Source organism: Triturus cristatus, chromosome 1_1 (assembly GCF_964204655.1).
Source record: "Triturus cristatus chromosome 1_1, aTriCri1.1, whole genome shotgun sequence".
In the NCBI taxonomy this organism is placed as follows: domain Eukaryota; kingdom Metazoa; phylum Chordata; class Amphibia; order Caudata; family Salamandridae; genus Triturus; species Triturus cristatus.
In genome coordinates, this window is record NC_140579.1 from 928,919,918 (window position 1) to 928,939,722 (window position 19,805).

General features: G+C 46.9%; 1 protein-coding gene across 1 annotated transcript in view; it reads left to right on the forward strand.

Moving 5' to 3' along the window:
- The window catches only part of DHRS1 (dehydrogenase/reductase 1), a 163,825-nt gene extending 153,210 nt beyond the window's left edge, over positions 1-10,615 (forward strand). Inside the window, exons 6-7 of the mRNA XM_085646731.1 lie at positions 2,486-2,496; positions 10,441-10,615. Of these exons, the coding sequence (XP_085502857.1) occupies positions 2,486-2,496; positions 10,441-10,615 (186 nt within the window). The remainder of the gene's footprint in view (positions 1-2,485; positions 2,497-10,440) is intronic.
- The last annotated feature ends 9,190 nt before the right edge of the window (positions 10,616-19,805 follow it).

Below are 19,805 nucleotides of genomic sequence, written 5' to 3' on the forward strand. Positions count from 1 at the left end.
CTAGCTTGCCGCAAGCTGTCTGAATGAGATAAAATCCTTCTAATGCAGATATGTGGATGTATGTCACTCCTGTAATGTGTCTGGCTGTTCACTTGCACTGTGCCACAGCTAGTTTCATGGCATGTCATGTCGACCTTGACAATCAACGTTTGTAGCTGGCTCTTAGTAGGAGTATCACCTGGCTGGCATACGTGTCCTGGATGGATTGCACAGACCAGACTCTGTATTTAGCAGATGTGCTCAGTTCATTGGTGTTGTAATGTACTCAATCTTCGTTATTCCTTCCAAATTTCTGCAGGGCACCGCCTCTCCCCAGACCAATGCCAGACTTGGGTGCCATGAGGGAACGTGACTGCATACGCCGTTACAGATTCACCCAACAGTTAATTGAGGACCTGACAAACAGGCTGGCACCACACCTCCAACCGCGACACAGTTATCCGACTGCGCTGACCCCCAAGATGAAGGTGATGGCAGCCCTACATTTTTTTGCCACTGGTACGTTTCAATTCACCATAGCTGATGTGGGTGGCATGTCCCAGACCATGTTCAGCCGTGTCCTGCATGATGTTTTAGAAGCCATGTTAGAGCACCTGGATTAATTCATCCATTTTCCAACTCGTGAGCAGTTGACAGGTATCAAGGGTGAGTTCTATGCCCTGGGAGGGATGCCCCATGTAATTGGGTCCATTGATTGGACACATGTGGCTTTGGTACCACCACAGGCACAGGAGGTAGCCTATCGAAACCGAAAACATTATCACTCCATTAATGCCCTTGTGGTGTGTCTTGCTAACATGCTGATTTCCCATGTCTGTGCACGTTTTCCAGGGTCAGCACACGATGCCTACATCATGAGGCGTAGCAGGGTGCCAGAAATGATGCTGCGGCTGCACAACGAACGAGCATGTCTTGTTGGTGGGTATACTCTGTTTGTCCTGTATTTAGCGGTATCTTTGTATGTTACGGCATCTCCTGACCCACTTCTTTACATGATGTTTCCATGTAGGGGACTCTGGCTATCCCAACATGCCATGGCTGGTGACGCCTCTCCGCAACCCCAGAACAGCTGCAGATCACCATTACAACAACGCCCATGGGCAGACCAGGCGAGTGATTGAGAGGACGTTTGGCCTCCTGAAGAGCCGATTCCGGTGCCTCCACAAGACAGGCGGGTCCCTCCCATATGCACCGGTGAAGGTCTGCAAAATCTTCCTCGTGTGCTGCATGCTGCACAACATGGCAGTGGAGAAAGCTGTGCCACTCATCCTGGATCCTGATGAGCAGGAACATCCACCCGTGGAGGATGAAGGCCTTGGTCATGAGGCAAGTGAGGAGGAGGAGGAGGACATCCGGAGTCAGCTCATACGCAACTTCTTCTCATAATGGTGAGTCCCTGGGTCTGAGTGTGCATGCTTGGAGCCTTGTGTGGCATGTGTTGCAATGTGTGTGTTCAGCTGACTGTATGCTAAGTGACTTAGAGGTGTGTTCTGATGTGTCACTCGAGTGATGATGTCATTCCACACATTTTAGCTGACACACTCAATTTTCAACTAGCATGGTGTCAACCTTATTTATGTAGAGTACATGGCCATGCATGCGGATGACTATCTTTTTCCTGACTTCTTGTGTGTCTGTCATCCCCAGGTAGTTGCGCATGCTGTCTGCTCGTGGCATCGTTGTGCTCCTGCTATTCCTCCTGAGTATTGCAACGTGTGCTGAATCAACATTATATGCACGGACATTGTGAGATGTCTCCTTTGAGTAAGGATTGCAGCAAGGCATTTTGGGTGTGGTAGTTGTTTGGAATGTGTGGGCACTGCTCCTGTGCAGGTTTTGTTACTATGCATACATGTCGACTCACCATGGGGCACATGACATGTAGCATGACTCACATGAATTGATAGTCCCACTTCGTGACAGTCATCTGTAATGGGATCGTGGATTGTGATGAAGGCATCAATGTGTGTAAAACTTCCCTCTGAAACATACGGGATGCTACGGGTGGACATAGTGTGGGACATCCCCATAAGAGGCTCATTGGGGAAATGCAGCCTCTCCGTGTGCAGCAGGGGATGTTTGGCTCACCCCCTTCACTTGTGTGCCAGTCCAATGGATTTACAGCATCTGTGGTGCGAAGGGGGTGTCCAGTGTAGGTCCCACATGTTCATCCAAAAGACCTGTGAGTCTGTTCATATTGATGCATTTCCATAGGTGTGAGCCTGAGAAATAAAGGTGTTCCTCACCCTCCAAGGTGCCTCATCTCTGTCAATGCAGGTCTCTTGCCACTGTGCATGCGGCATCTCTGGCATGGATGTCAAAGATTGTGCATATAAGTCTATGTGTAGATTAGCAACCTGCATGCTGTTCTTCATGTATTTGATTCTCTATTGTGCATGAAGTCCATGGCTGTGTATGTGTTTTGGCATGTTGGTCCCCACAACGGGCGGTCAACACCTGCTGAGGGTGTGTTTCCTGTGCGCAGCTCGGCCTTCAGTTTCATGATCCGGTGTCAGTCATCTTTGGTGATTGTGCATCCTTTGTCTCTGGGTGTGCCATGGAAAACCGGACACTCCTTCCTTTACATACACCTGTTGCTGTAGTCCTTTCTGACATCCTAGTCTTTGTGTGGAACTTGTGGCATAGTTTCCAGGACATGCCGCCTGCTGTTGCAGCCACTGCAGCAAGGGCACACGAAGTTTCCGGATTTGGCAACACACACACATCAAAGATGCTCCTCCCTTCCTCCCTCAACCCATTCATTTGGCTGTCATCAGCTTGTCTGTGCCACAGTTGCGGCCACGCGGTGCCAAAGGCTGGACCGTCTGCACATGCAACGTGCACACTGCACGACCCTCAGGTCCTTGCATGACCCACATCACACTACAGTGTGATGTTGCAGACACCCTCCAAGTAATGTCCATCCACAAATCACCCGCCTACTCTCAGGCATACACTAAGCGCACACACAACACCTTTGCATGATGAGTGTGCAACTCCGACTGCCTACACAGCGCTGCCACTCCTTCCAGGCCCTGTCACACCAACCAGGTCATGTCCCTCCTACACCCCACCGGCTCTGTACCCCAGCAAGGTCATGGGAGTGGGACTCAAGGCTTCTGCATGAAGTATGGTGTTGTCGTCAGGCACATGGCACAGGTATCATCTCTCAGCATGTCAATCTACAATGTGTCCAGGACCCCCCTCTCCACCGTCACATGCGCACAGCACCTCATCATCAGCTCGTATGCCATTGACAGCCAGGTGCTCCTCACCCTCCCCAAGGACGCAGACATTGCCAGTTCCAATATTCAAGATTGCATGACATCCATTGATGAATGGCTGAACATCAGTCACCTGAGGCTGGACTTGTACAGGACTGAGGTCAACATCTGAGGATTGTCCCCTTACAGCTGGGTCAACTGCTTGTGTCCCACCCGCAAGAGCCCTGCACAAGCACCCAGTGTCCACGCACACAAGATGGTGTGCATCATGGATTGCTTGCTCACATTTGCCATGGTAATCACCAGCATCTGTGCCTCAGACTGAAACACCCTCTGCATTATGCACATGATCCCCAGATAGATCCACTCCAAGGAAAGACGGACCACCCCCCAGGTCCACGACAACATCCGTGTCAAATACTGCCCTGCACTCTACGGAGCAGCCACATCCATACTCCCGGGAAACTTGTCCACATCCGACGGAGTGAACGGCTCATGTCCGTTTGCACCGCCAGGAGCTCAGCCAGTCTTGCCTCCATCCGTCCTTGGTGTTGTTGTTGACTGGCATGTTGCTCGGCCTGCAGGTTCTTCATCTCGTCGAGGGCCCCCTTCATCTCTGTGAGGCTTGCTACTACCTGGCTGATGTCCCTGGTGTCATGCCGGTATGTGTCCAGGATGTGGTGTATGTGTGACATACCGGTTCCCTCAGCTGGCTGGTCAGGTTCGCGCCTCCGCCTGCCTCCACTCCCACCACCCCTGCCCACACGAGCCTGGCCTGCCATTGTGGGCACATTGGGTCTACGGGACCCCTGAGGGATGGCATTTGCGGGGTTGTCTGCCTCCTCCCGGGTGCCCGGAGAACCTTGTCCCTCCTGGTCAGACTGGCTGTGTTGTTCAGTGCGAGCAGGGCTCCTGGGTGTCTCCTGGGATGTGGCAGGAATGGGGGTGGGGGTTGGCACAGATGTACCTGACGCAGGTGCTGCAGGGGCTTGGGCACCAGAGGGGCCAGGTTGGTCGGGGTCATCCACGGAGTGGTGAGAGTCGTCGCTGCCGGTGGGATCATCTTCACGCTGAGCCTGGGACTGTGATTGTTCCCCCCCATTGTTGGGGGGAGGTCCATGACGTTGCCCTGTGTGTGAGAGAGAGACAATGTTAATGCTGTTTCATGCCACATCCATGTTTCATAAATATTCAAGTTGTCACAGTTCCTCCAGGTAGTTGGATGTGCCTAGCATTCCTCTCAATGTCCACTTGGGGATGGGTATGTTGCGGGGGACAGATTGATATGTTCTCCTGAGTGTTTGACCAGTTGAATTTTGGCTAGGATGCTTATTTGGCTATGGATTGGTCTTGTTGTGTCACATGTCCATTGTGAGTGTGGATAAATCCGTCGCCTGCCCCGGGGGTGTGTGCTTGTGTAAGGGGGGGTGTGTGACCGGGCCTGCTGTTGGGTGTAGTGTGATTTGTCATTGGGTCTCCCAGGTGATGTGTCTGTCCCCTCATGGTGCATGCTGGCATGTCAGTGAGTGTGAGTTCCTGTGCTAGATATCTGAGCTTGTGGAGTTGGTGTTTGAGTGTACAGTGGTCACAGGAGGGCCTTGTGCTGCATACAGCAGGGCTAAGTGTCAGCTACCTTGTCAGTACTTTGCCAGTCCCTGTGCTTTGGGCATGGTGCCTGGGTATGTACCTAGGCCATATGGGCTGAGGGCATTGGTGTCTGCTTCTGAGTTGCACATTGTGTTGTGTGAGCCCCACCCTCCCAGCATCCCGGACATCCAGTCTTGGTTTTGTGGTTGGTGTGGCCTGGGACATGGCATTGCCTTTATTTGTGAATGGGGCATTGAGACGTCAGTGGCATGAGCGTGGTTTTTGAGTGTGGTTGTGTGCGGTGAGGGCTTGGGGGAAGTTGCGTGCATTTGGTGTATTTGTGGTGTGGTTGCCATTACCCCCATGTTATGTGAGTTGTTTGTGTACTCACCAGGCTCTGCGACTCCTTCGACTCCGTGTACTCCCACCGGCGGAAGCATGGCCATCACCTTCTCCTCCCAGGGATGGTAATGTACGGGTCTGCGGGGCAGCCCACCTCCAGTGATGTTGCTCTGGGCGTATTCCTCGTTCATTTTCCTCTTGACTGCCCTGCGCAGATCGTACCACCTGGCTTGGCATTCATGCCTGGTCCTTCGGATGGGCGCAACAGCATTCACCTTATCGACGATCCTCTGCCACAGGCTAGTTTTTTGGGCTATGCTGGTCTGTCTGACCAATGTTCCAAACAGCTGTGACTCGACTCTGATGACTTCGTTGACAAGGAGGTCCAGCTCCGCCCTTGTGAACTTTGGATTCTTGTCTGTGGGCATGGTGTGGGGTGTGGGTGTGGATGGTTGTGGGTGTGTGGGTGAGAATGTGACGGTGTGTGCGTGAATGTGAAGAGGGGGTGTTTGTGAAGGAGGTTGTGTGAAGGTGTGTAAGTTAAGGTGTAGTTAAGGTGTAAGCAAGGTGCAGTTGTGTGTCTGTGGGGTCTGTCAGCAGTGGGTCTGTTGCAAAGGCTCATGGGTTGTGTGTGTGGGCCCTTTTTATTGGTCCATTTGTGGGTGTGGCTGGGTTTGAAATTTTGGTGGGTGTGTTATAAGAGTTGGTTGTGATTTTGGGCCTCTGTTTGGATGTCCCAGGTCAGTCATTGAGATGTATTTTGTCATGTAGGCGTGTTTTGTGGTGTTGTGCGAGTCGAATTGACCCTCCTTGTGCTGTTTTACAGTGTCCTGGTTCTGTACGAGTCTTTTTCGCGTAGGTGAGGTCCGTACATACGCGATGCTGGGTGAGGGTGCTGGGGTACGGTGTTGTGGTGCAGCGCGTACAGGTGCGGGGCTGGGGTATGGGCCTGGGGTGCAGTGCATACAGGTACGGGGCTGGGGTACGGGCCTGGGGTACGGTGCGTACAGGTACGGAGCTGGGGTACGGCCATGGGGTGCGGTGCGTACAGGTACGGCGCTGGGGTACGGCCATGGGGTGCAGTGCGTACAGGTACGGGCCTGGGGTACGGTCCTGGGGTGCAGCGTGTACAGGTCCGGGCTGGGGTACGGGCCTGGGATACGGTGCGTACAGGTACGGGGCTGGGGTACGGGCCTGGGGTACGGTGCGTACAGGTATGGGGCTGGGGTACGGGCCTGGGGTATGGTGCGTACAGGTACGGGGCTGGGGTACGGGCCTGGGGTGTGGCACGTACAGGCACTACGGGCCTGGGGTACGGTGCGTACAGGTACGGGGCTGGGGTACGGGCATGGGGTGCGGTGCGTACAGGTATGGGGCTGGGGTACGGGCCTGGGGTACGGTGCGTACAGGTATGGGGCTGGGGTATGGCCATGGGGTGCGGTGCGTACAGGTACGGGCCGGGTGTACGGTCCTGGGGTGCGGCGCGTACAGGTGCAGGGCTGGGGTACGGGCCTGGGGTACGGTGCGTACAGGTACGGGGCTGTGGTACGGGCCTGGGGTGCGGCGCGTACAGGCACTGTGGGCCTGGGGTACGGTGCGTAGAGGTACGGGGATGGGGTACGGGCATGGGGTGCAGCACGTACAGGCACTACGGGCCTGGGGTACGGTGCGTACAGGTACGGGGCTGGGGTACCGTGTGGACAGGGGGGGTACGGTGCTGACATATGGGGGTACGGTGCTGACATATGCGGGGGGAGGGGGGGCTGTACGACTCGTATCCGGCCACAAGTTTACCCATGTACATGTGTGCTACTGCGTTCGCTCCGTACTGGGCCTTTTACATGCGGTTGTGTATTCGGACAGGCGGTACGGATCGTGCTTGCACGCTCGGACTTCTGTTTTACGATTTGCACGTAAAAATGTCCGGCTCCCTATCGTACACTTTTCCCGACGCTATTCGGATGTAAAAATTTCCGGCTCCCTCTCATACCCTTTTCCCGACGCAATTCGTATGTATTTTTCACTTACGAATTGTACTTCGCAGTTTGTACGGTACTTGTACGATTCGTACGTGGAAATATACGGATATGAGTCGTACGCAAATTTATTTTGCCAGATCGGAATCGGCACCTTAGAAGTAGTTGCTTTTCTGAATAATCCCCTAATTCGTAGTTGAGCTGTAATGCCGAAATCAGCAGGAGCTGCTGGCCGAAACCGAACTACAAGTAATTCAGGGAAACCACACTCAAGATTTCTTTATCTGCGCACATTTCACCTGGAAAAACCAATTCAAACCCCTGAAGGGAAAACTGCCCATTTATGCTGAAAAACTGGCAGGAATTGGTGCGTTGATACTAATTCCTGCAGTTAAAACACATTCCGAGCATCCAGACCCTTAATTAGAATGAATTCCTTGAAAATGAATGATCCTTTCGATATCGGGAACTCTCCAATGTGGGAAATCTCCACCAGTTTACTTCTGTTTAAAATTATTGCTGCAATACTTTGCAATATGTGATGATTGTGTTTTATAGATGAGACTCAACAGATGCCGTGGGAATATTAAAGTTTGAGGGGCCCAGCTAATTATACCAATGTGTCTTCCCGATCGCAAGGAACTGAGACCATCCATTTTGAAATTCTGTACATGAATGTGATGAGAGGATGGAGGGAGAACAATGCATGGCTCACTATCGCCTGTAAATCATGAGTAGTCCTTGGATTCGTAGCAACATGGCCAGCTCAAGATTGTATATACGATGGTAGCATTTGGAGAGATCTGTTGTAATCGTCAGTGCTGGGTTTTGCTTGGATGTCCACAGCACAAATCCCACACATCTAGGCCACAGGAAAGTCCATACCACAAATATGCAGAATAAAATGTCATGTCTTCTGCTGTGAAAAGAAAAACACTTCCCCGTGTTTGGAACTGCATGGACTGGAGTGCAGGATTCTTTGCTTTCCTTTATGACTTGCTGTAGAAGTTCAATAAATACATCTTTCATTGATACATTTTTGAGATCTGCAGGTTTTGACTAATGATGCGTTGTGTAACGTCAGAGGCATAGCTTCCATAGGTGCAGCAGGTGCAGTTGCTCCGGGGCCAATAGGTCTGATTATTGATGTATTTTGTACTTCAAACAGCAACTAGAGGGGTCAGTTGGTTCACTGACACAACATCGATGTAAAAAATATCGAGTATAAAATATAGACAACAAAAATATAGACTCCTATACTTAAAAAGTACAAAAATATTGACTAAAAAATATCGATGTAAAATATATAGATGTATAAAATATCGACTTTTATATAAATATAAAATAAAAGAATATATATTAAATATATTAAATATAATTTTAACAAAATAAAATACATTTAATATACATTTTAATAAAATACAACAAATAAGCTTAATACAAAGTAAACACACAAACATAATCAGTACATGTATATTTATTTTAAAACAATTAATAAACTATTTTTAATTTATGTTAAAAGTTTAAAATAACAAAAATAACTATATATTAATGATTACATTTTTTTTTAAATCTATAATAAATTAAAACATTAAACTATTAAAAAATATTTAAACTTACATTTCACAATACAATTAGTGCAACAGTAGGAAAGAGTTAGATACCAAAGGGATAAAATAACTATTCCCACTCCACTGAGTGCAAAAATTACTATTCACACTCAGTTAAAACAAAAATAAAAAATATTAAAATTGAATAAAAATCATAAAATAAACAATATTTTAAAAATGAAAAATAAAATATATTAAATATATAAAAAGAAAGCATTATAATATTAATTACATATAACAACAACCTACAAATAAAATATAAAATCATAAATACATTTATAAAAAATAATTATTTTCAACTAGAAAATATTTACAAAAACATTGATTAATACATAAATGTATTTATTTTATTTCCTGCCCTGTAACACCACACCAATAACAAAACACTTCAACATTTTTAATTACATTTACTTCCATAATTAACATAATTAATAATCAATTAAAAAATTATTAATAAAAAAACTAGTAGGCATTAATTGACTACACACACTTTAACACTATAATATGCACAACACACACCTAAATTAAACTATAAAATAATTAAACACAATTTAAACTTATTTTTAAATTAAAAACTATAACTATTAACCACTAATAATAAAGTAAATAAAATGTATTTAATATCCACCCTTTAACCTTTAAAAGTAAAAACAACACACAAAAATAAACAATTACCCAAATAAATATCAAATAATTAACATTAATTAACAACTATATATTAAATAATTAAATACAAATTACTTCCCACGCTTTACTCCTATAAACACCACAACACACACCAAAAATTAATTACACAATTACCATAATTCATTACCAATTAATTAATTAAAATGAATTAACATCCAATTATTAATTCATCAATTAAAAATATACTTCCCACCCTTTACAACTATAAACACCACAAAGCACACCTAACATTAATTACACAATTACCATCATTATCAATTAATTAATTAAAATTAATTAACAACCAATTATTAATTAATTAAGATTAAATTACTTTACACATGTAATACTATAACATCTATAAACTCACAACCCGCTATGGAACTAAAAACGCAAAATTCAAATAAAAAAAATGAATAACTACTAAAAATGTAACATATATAAAAAATACAAACAATTCTTATACAAAAAAACATACATCACATACATATAAAATATATACTTAAATACATACCATTAATTAAAAAACGATCTTTTTCACAACTATATTTTTGCAAACGATCTTAAACACTTCGATATTTTTAAAATCGATATTACTTCCCTTAAGTCGATATTCTTGACCTGGATATTCTTGCTGTCGATATTTATGAACCACGATATTAATAACTCAATATTTGTGCAACTCAATATTTTTTACTCAATATTCTGTATCTGCACCGGGTGAATTTTCTTCCTTGCATAGGGACCCATGACACACTGGTTATGTTCAGCCCTTATGCATCCCTTTGATCTGTGTGAAGGAAAGGAAACGTGGTCGTCACTGCCCCAAGGGATAACTGGAGACCTTATATACGTGACTAAAGAAAGCTGTGACAGCAAATCATCAGCAACAGGGATTAGATGTGCTCTCTTGTGTGTTCCTAGGAGCTCTATTCTGTTTTCATCCTGTTGCCTTATGCCATTGCTTTCCTGTGTTCCCTCGTCTTATCATCCTGAGCATATGGTCACAGGCTTTTCGTTTTATTTCCCATCTAGGGGGCACTACTTGTGCTCAGTGTATGCAGCTTGGATGATGGTGGAGGCACGCAGAGGATTGATTGTTGTCATCTCCTCCATTGGCGGACTTCGATATTTTTTCAACGTACCCTACGGCATTGGAAATGCAGCAGTAAGTGTAATTGGGGGTGAGCAGAGGATCAAGATAGACTGACACACATACATGCATGTGTACGCACATACACACTCTTTGTTCATAGGTTTTTATCCAGAGCCTACTCTGCCTACACATGCTTTATTGAGTTTTCTTGTAATTGTATGCTCGAGGCATTTGAGCTGCAGATTGTATACTTTTGCATAGATCGCCATCTGGTGTTGAGCTCGGATGTTTGCAGTTTGTTTTTGTCTTGGAAGAAGTCTTTTTAGTCAAGAGGTAGATGACTCCTCCCTAGGACGACAGTGCGCATGGGCATTGACTTCATCCCTAGATTGTGTTTTTTCCTCTATCGGGTTCGGATGTGAATTTCTGCGCTCCGGGTCGATATCGGTTTCTAATCCCCCTTCAACGCGTCATCCCTCGCCCACTCGACGGTATTGTCTCGATCGCATTTCCCTTTTCTACACGCACCTTAATACAAACTCCTTGACCTCGATCTTCGACGCGGGCCATTGGGCCTCTCCGTGCCGACCACGCCTGCAGTCAGTGGAAAGGACTCCTTTAAAAAAATGCCCCGAGTGTGGTGCTAAGTTCCCACACACAGATTTGCACGAGTTGTGCAATCTCTGCCTCTCCCTGGAGCACGAAGATAAAAACTGCAAGGCCTGTGCATCGTTCAGGTCGAAGAAAACCATCCGTGATCGTCGGGCTCGATGTCACGAAATGTCTTGCGGAAGCAGTTTGATTCCGGTCATCTTCGAAGCAGACCCCGATATCCAGCTGGAACAATCAGGTGATGTCTCCGAGGCCGACGACCCCGATGCCGAACAAGATACAATCACCCTGGCTCAACGGTCTGTGAGTACCGAAATCCCCCTCCCGAAAATTAAACCGAAGGCTCAGGTAACACTCTCGCCCTCCGGCTCGACACCGGCAACATGTTTCAGAAGCCCCGCCCTTGTGCCCGGCTACGAAACCTAATCATAAGCCTTCCGGCTCAGGCTCGAGCCATCCCCATTCCGACACCGGAAAGTCCTCCTCGGCACCGAAGCAACTAGTCAAACACTTGTCCACGCTGAAGACAGCCTCGACGCCAGAGCCCTCGGTATCGAAGCATAGCAAGGAAAAACACTCGGAACCGAAAAAATCATGAGAGCTGAAAAAGGCTTCTGACTCCGAAAAATCGTCGGAGCCGAAAAAAGTTTCGGAGCTGCAAAAACCTAAAGAGTTTAAGACCCCACGGAAAGCCTCACAAACTCCCTCCAAAGAAGGTTCGGATCCAAAATCTTCAACACCGAACTAAGGGGCCTATCAGGATGGTGGGCGGACCCTAGCGGTGCTGGGACCGGCCGCCAGTGGTGCGGCGGTGCCGCACCAGCAATTAGGATGCCACGGTGATGGTGACATTCCCCATCCACATCATTGTGGCGGGCGGTGCACACAGCACCGCCCGCCACAATGCTGTGGCTGCACCTTGTGCATTTGCCTGCACAATGTGGCACGCACCGTGCAGTGCCTGCCACGTTGTGTATGCAAATGATGGTACCCCTCATGTGCACCCCCACCCCCAACACCCTGGGGCCTGCAACGGGCCCCGACAGTCATGCACCGCATGCCTTTCCATGGCGGCAAAGCCGCCATGGAAAGGCACTAATCCGCCTGTATGCTAATATGGATGACTGTGTCTTCCAGACACCGCCACCATATCCAGCCCCTTTTCCGCCCGGTCGACTGGTCGACCGGTGGAAAACCGGCACTAATCCGCCTGTATGCTAATATGGATGGCTGTGTCTTCCAGACACCGCCACCATATCCAGCCCCTTTTCCGCCCGGTCGACTGGTCGACCGGTGGAAAACCGGCGGACGGTCTTTCCGTCCGCCGGGGTCACCCCTGCCATAGTAATATGGCGGGGGAGAAATAGGTGGCGGGTGGTGTATAAAGTCGGGTGGATCGCCACCGCCATACGGGTGGTGGCAATCCTCCCAACATTATAATAGACCCCTAAGACATTTTGCCCACGCAGCCTGCATCTGATTTGGCAGATCCAAAGCAAAAAACGTAGTTTATTGACCCAAACACGGGCAAACTAGTCACCAAGCCTCCAAAAAAGAGGACACTGGACTCTGCAGAAGATCCTGCGATACCTCTCAAAGGACAGGAGATAGGCACTAACACGTCCCCAGCTCCTTCTCCCCCTCCAGTTAATCCACATCTATTGACTTCTCCACCACACTCCCCACTACCTATATTTTCACCTCAACCATCAGATAGTGAGGATGACACAGGTAGAGCTATATACCCACATGGGGATGATCATTCACAGAACATCCCACATGACGTAGATACTTGGGGTGACTACAATACAGATCCCGACCCACATAATGATCCGGATCTCTATCCATCTAAGCCGCCACCACCAGATGACTACACTGGGTTCACGCAGCTAATTAACAGGGCTGCCCAATACCACGGGGTCCCCTTACATTCCGACTTCTAGGTCGGAGGCAAGATGGCGCTCGCGCGGCTGGACGTGTCGGACGTCTGAGCTAACCTCTCTCGCTGACCCACAAGTCTAAGATACGGAGTCATGGTCAACAGCCTAATTTACTGCGGGGATCTTGGCCGCTTGGAGTTCGTTGTGTAACTGGATGCGCCATTGTGGCAAGGTAGTGTTTGGTGCGAGACTTTAATTAAAAGCTGAAAGATGCTGCACGCTGAGAAGCAGCTCGATGCTGGAGGCAGTTACAGCGCTGTTGAGAATCCGTAGAGCCAGGTGGGCGGTAACCCACACAGGTGCTGCAGTTTGGCCACGAGGCGAACATCGTCGGAACGCCGTTTGCAACTGTCTCATGAGCGGGGGGAGAGAAGCGATGGCTCCGAAAACCGCATGCAAACAACACGGACAGGAGGTGAATGCGGGGAATTCAGCCGCATCTGTGATTACCGGTGCGATTACCGGTGGAGGTGAGAAAGATTCAAATGGGGCCGTTGTGAAGAAAAATGGGATGGGGACTCCCGCTAAGTCCTCAGGGAAAGGGAAACAGACTATATCTGCCCTGTTTACGGTTTCAGAGCAAAAACGAAAGGAGAAGGCTCCCAACGTGCAGCAAGGATCTCAATTGGAAAGCCCTTTAGTAGCGCTACAAAATGTTATTACTGCAGCTAATCCTTCAAATCAAAGTATTGATATAGACAACATTATACCAGAAGGGCAGTGTAACACTGGAGGAGAGGCTGGTAGTTTGTTAAACCCGGATGGCCTAATTTTGGTGGAAAAACCTCTCCCAGAGAAATTAGCTATTGTCCTGTCTACGGAGGCTGAATCAGCGGACTTTTACTCAGTATCAGAGAACTCAGCCTCCTCATGTGAAGACCTGGTATCTCAATGCTCTAAACAATTGTGTATGGAGGAGGTTGAGAGTGAATATGATGATGATAATGAACCGGGTGATCTTACTGAAGAGGAAAGTCCCGTTACAGTTAGAGGTGGGGGTGATATGTCCAAGATAGACGGAGCGGTCGGGGGACTTCAAGAAGGTTTAACGGATAATATTACTTTGACCACGATATATCAGACTATTTTGAGTCATATGGACAAAACTGCATTAGAAAGTCATAAAATTCAGAACTCCTGCCGAAAATTGCAAGGCTCTATTCGGAGGTTAGTTAAAGCACAATCTGATTTTGGAGAAAGGTTTACGGAGGTGGAAACTAGAATTTCTAATATTGAGGACGAGCTGGTAAAACAGAAATCGGTCACTGAGACTTTGAGTGGTCATAAAGAGGACTTATTATGGAAAATGGCCGATTTCGAAAATCGTGTTCGTCGTAATAACTTAAGACAGATGCAAATTCCTGAAGGTAAAGAAGGACAAGATCCGCGTAAATTTATAGTGGAACTATTTCAGCAGGCTTTCCCGGGCTTGAACAAATGGGACTGGGAACGGGAGATTGAGCGCGCCCATAGATATCCTTTTAATACTCATCTTCGATCTGGACAGAATTCAATTAAACCTAGACCTTTTCTTGTGGCTTTTAATAATTTTCGTGCCAGAGAAGATGTATATATGAATACTCAACCAAGGGGCCGATTACGATCCTGGAAAAACCCGGTACAAACCGTGGGTCGGAGCTTTTTCTCCGTCTGACTCGTACCGGGTTGTAAAACTTTACAAACATGCAATTACGATTCGTACGGAAACACCATTACCGTACGATTCGGAAAAAAGACCAACCGACAGAAAAATACATACAAATGTGATCCGGGACACCGCGGACGTGACGTCCGGACGGAGTTAGGCATGTTTTTACGTACCAGCAATTACGATTCGCACCGACTGCAGTCTGGATGGGAAATTTTTACGGCACCTAAAAAGTGCCGGAAAAGCTAAGTACGCAGCGATGCGAGCTGATTAGGGGGCCCGGTATGCGCCGTACCCCCCCCACCCCCCGTATGTACGGAGCGTACCCCCCAGCCCCCCGTATGTACGGAGCATACCCCCGTACCCCCCAGCCCCCCGTATGTACGGAGCGTACCCCCGTACCCCCCAGCCCCCCGTATGTACGGAGCGTACCCCCCAGCCCCCCGTATGTACGGAGCGTACCCCCCAGCCCCCCGTATGTATGGAGCGTACCCCCATACCCCCCAGCCCCCCGTATGTATGGAGCGTACCCCCCAGCCCCCCGTATGTACGGAGCGTGGGGGTCCGCACCGTACATATGGGGGTGGGGGTACGCTCCGTACATACGGGGGCTGGGGGGTACGGGGGTACGCTCCGTACATACGGGGATCTGGGGGGTATGCTCCGTACATACAGGGGGCTGGGGGGTACGCTCCGTACATACGGGGGGCTGGGGGTACGGCGCGCCCATCCGCGGGGGGGCTGGGGGTACGGCGCGAACATACGGGGGGCGGGGGGGGTACGGCACGTACCAGGCACTTGTTTGGACATCTCCATGGTTGCTATGGGAGTTCGCTCCGGACGGTCTTTTTTCCATACAGTTGTACAATCGGACGGATGGGACGGATCGTAATTGCGCATTGGGACTTCAGTTTTCCCATTTGTACGTAAAAATGTCCGGGGACGTGTCGGAGACTTTTCCCGACCCGAGGACGTGTGGGGGAATTTTCCCAATGCGATTTGTATGGACTTTTTCCCATACGAATCGTACTTGGTAGTTTGTACGGCGCTTTTACCATTTGTACGGAAAAAAGTCCAGATTCAATTCGGTTGGGGAAATTTTTTCCAGGATCCTAATCGGCACCCAAATAGCAAATCTATGGCGGAAGGTTTTTCCTTTTTTGCTACACCTGATTATTCTAAATACACAATGGATAATCGCTGGCAGCTGCGTCAGTTGGTGAACCCATTTAAAATAAAGGGCGCCCAAGCTTATATTATGAATACGACGAAACTTAAAGTGATTCACAAGGAGAAAATTCAATTTTTCACTAATGTCGCGGCAGCAAAAGATTACCAGCAGTCTATGAATGACTCTTAACCTTCTAGGTTTATTTAATTGGAAGATTAGCTGATTTAGAATTGTTTTTTTTTTTGCATTATTAGATTTTTTAGATTTATCTTACTGTTATTGCTAGCTCTGTCTCTCAGTCTTCTGATTCAGGCGTTGTTAGAGCATTGCGGTATGTTAGAAAAGTTAAAAGTAGGATGAATTTAAAGGGAAGGCAGGGTGAGAATAGGGAAAAAAAAGAAGAAAAAAAAGGCTGTTTTTTTTTTTTCTTTTTGGATAGCCTTGAGGGGTTTTGCAGCTCGCTTCCATCGATTGTACCATGAGTCCTAAAGCCTCGGTTAAGGGGGGTTGGGGGGAGTTCTTGCAGGGTGGGGAGGAGGGGAGGGGTAGGAGGGAGGTGAGGTGGTGGAGGGTACAGGGGGAAGAGAGGGTTAAAAGGGAAAATTCCACGGCGATTTCGGGTGGCAATAATGAAAAAGAAATATATTGCTGGTTTCGGGCCATTATCTCAAGTAAAATAATTAATTCAACATATAGATGTTTAGGTAGAATCAATTATGATTTGAGGATTTTGATATTAATATTGTATGTCGCGAAATACTAAAATATGTTCAATTATCGTATCTGGGCTCAATCATTCTAATAAAAGGAGGAGAATTGCTGCTGAAATTCGTTTTATTCAACCAGATATTCTTTGTTTACAAGAAACTCATTTGGCATGGGATAAAAGGAAGCTTATTGCTGATTTAGGTTACACTTTAATTGCTGCCTCCCAACAAACTAATAAAACTAGAGGGGTAATGATTTTGTCCAGACCAGGTTATTGCAATGTTGTTCGTAGTCTAACATATAAATGGGGTAGATGGGCAATATCAGAATTAAAAGTGGGAGGTGGATTTTTTACAATATGTTCAGTTTATGGGTCTAACATAGATGAGGCTGAGGTTTTGGAATGGTTAAATATAGAACTCGCTAACTGGAGATCTCCTTTAATTATATGTGGAGATTTTAATATTGATCTAAACACCAGGGAGTTGGCTGCAGGTTTAGAAAATTATAGGGGCCGTAAACCATGAGTTTTTAAAGCCCTATATAATTTGATTACTGACCACGGCCTCATAGACATTTGGAGTAAAAACCATCCGACACTCCCAGGATATACTTATTATTCCGCGCCACATAAGAAATTTGTTCGGCTGGACTATTTTTTTATCTCCACATCCGTTCATTTTGGGACTAAGATTCAGATATTTTATCATCGGATCACTCCCCAATTTTAATTGAATGTTCAATTTCAAAAGAGATATATAGTTTACGAAGTTTTTCATATGATAGGAAGCTTTGTCTTGATGAACAATACAGAACACATATGAATAAGTGGATAGTAGAATTTTTTAATATTAATCTTGGATATGTTAATATTGAAAAGGTATGGGACACATTAAAGGCCTGTTTTAGAGGGGAGGCGATAAGCTACGGGCTGTATAATCAAAACAAATTATGTTCCCAAATGCAGGAGCTGTATAACAATTTAAGGGTGGTGGAAGAAGAGTTGATTAAATAAATTGGAAAAAAGGATAATTTATTGAATATAAGTGAGGTTGAGGCCAAAGTAGCCCGGTGTCGGGTGAGTATAACTGAGGTATGGACCCAAGAGATAGCGCAGAAATATTTAGTCAATAAACGGCATATTCATGAATATAGAGAATCTATTGGTCGGTCCCTGGCTTTAAGATTAAAAATGAAGGCGACCTCTCGTTCAATCCCAAAATAACAGGATCAGTTTGGGGTGATTCATGAGGAGCCGGGGGAAATATTAGATATATTTCAGCAGTTTTAGACGGAATTATATACTCACCAGCCAAAATCTGTTGTAGGTCAGGAATGGGAAGAGGGCATGTTTAGTAAATTAAATGATAGTGACTCGGAATTTCTGGATAGCCCCTTCTCCATGGAAGAATTAGAGGCGGCAGTTAGAAGTATACTGAATGGTAAGGCCGCAGGCCCTGATTTTATCCCGGGAGAAGTTTACAAATGCTTTTTTGAATCATTGAAAAAGGTTATGCTGGAGACTTTTAGAATGGCACAAAGGGGATTGCCCCAGATACATGGAATGAAGCCTCAATTGTGGTATTCAGTAAAAAAGGGAAGCCACCGGAGCTACCCGGATCTTATCGCCCAATATCTTTGCTTAATTGCGATAGCAAGCTTTATTAAAAAATGATTGCGAATCGATTATCTAAGGTTATAACACCGCTTGTGTCAATAAATCAACATGGTTTTATTCCGAAAAGAGGGACTGTTACACATATTAATAGGGTTATTACTTTATTTGATATCGCGGAGGTGGAAAAAAGGGATCTAGCGTTGATACTACTTGATGCTGAGAAAGCTTTCGATCGGGTGGAGTGGTCATATCTGTGGGAAGTGATGAGAAGGATGGGATTCGGGAAGGCTTTCTTGGCTACTATTCAGGTTTTATATAAAATACCCAACGCTAGAATAACCGCTATGGGCTTAAAATCTGAAAAGATTATTATAACGAGAGGGACACGGCAAGGTTGTCCTTGTTCCCCTTTGCTTTTTCCTTTATTTATCAATCCTTTTATTATTAGTCTTCAAAACTCACTCCATATCAAACCATTTTTTGTAAAAGACATTGCATATTCAGTTTTTGCATACGCGGACGATATCGCGATAGTAACGACTGATCCTGGGGAGTCACTTGGTGCGATTGAACAATTAGCCAGAGATTTTGGTGCTATCTCTGGTTATGAATTAAATTCAGCAAAAACTCAAGTTTTGTGCACACAAAATATCCAATTTAAGGATCCACGGGCTGCAAATGAGGTTACATATTTAGGTATAAAAATTCAAACTCAAATGCAAGAGATAGTAGATACTAACTGGGAAGAGACAACATTACAAGTTAAGCAATCATTACAGAGATGGGGCCGATTGCAACTATCTATAATAGGTAGAGGAAACATCATTAAGATGAATGTTCTTGCTAAGATACTATGGTGCCGATCACGATCCGGTAAAAACCGGGTACGAACCGTCGGACAGAGCATATTCTCCGTCCGACGCGTACCCGGTCGAAAAAATATACAAGCATGGAATTACGATTCGCACGGAAACACCATTTCCGTACGAATCGTACAAAACCCCGACCGACGAAAATGAACGTACAAATGCGATCCGGGAAAGCGCCGACGTGACGTCGGGACGCACGCAGCCTGCCATTCACGAACCAGGAATCACGATTCGCACCGACGTCATCCCGCACGGTGAATATTTTCCGGCTGCCAAAAACTGCCGGGAAATCAGGACGACGCGAACAATGAGTACCTGTACGCGACGGACAGACATGGACCCGAACCTACGTGTCATCCCGGCCCTCATAGCAGTCGACCTCCTCTACAGGTTCCGACGCAGACGCCGCAGAAGGTCAGAACAACAAAGGGAGGGGGGAAAGGGGGGGGCAGGGGCAGGCCACAAATCCCCCACCAAAGTCACACAGCACACATGCCCTGGACATACCTGACCCTCAGGCCCTGGTCACTACCGAGGGGGTGGGGGTGTGTCCAGCAAAGCCAGCGTCCGCCACAACGGAAGTGCTTGACGACGCGAACCGGCAACACAACAATACAGGTACGTCCCGTACCCACGCCTTAAGAGCGTGGGTACGAGTCGTACCCTGCCCACACCTACATCATCCCAACAATGGCGGGACGGCTGTACCCACGTGGCAAAGGCCTGGGTACGGCCTGC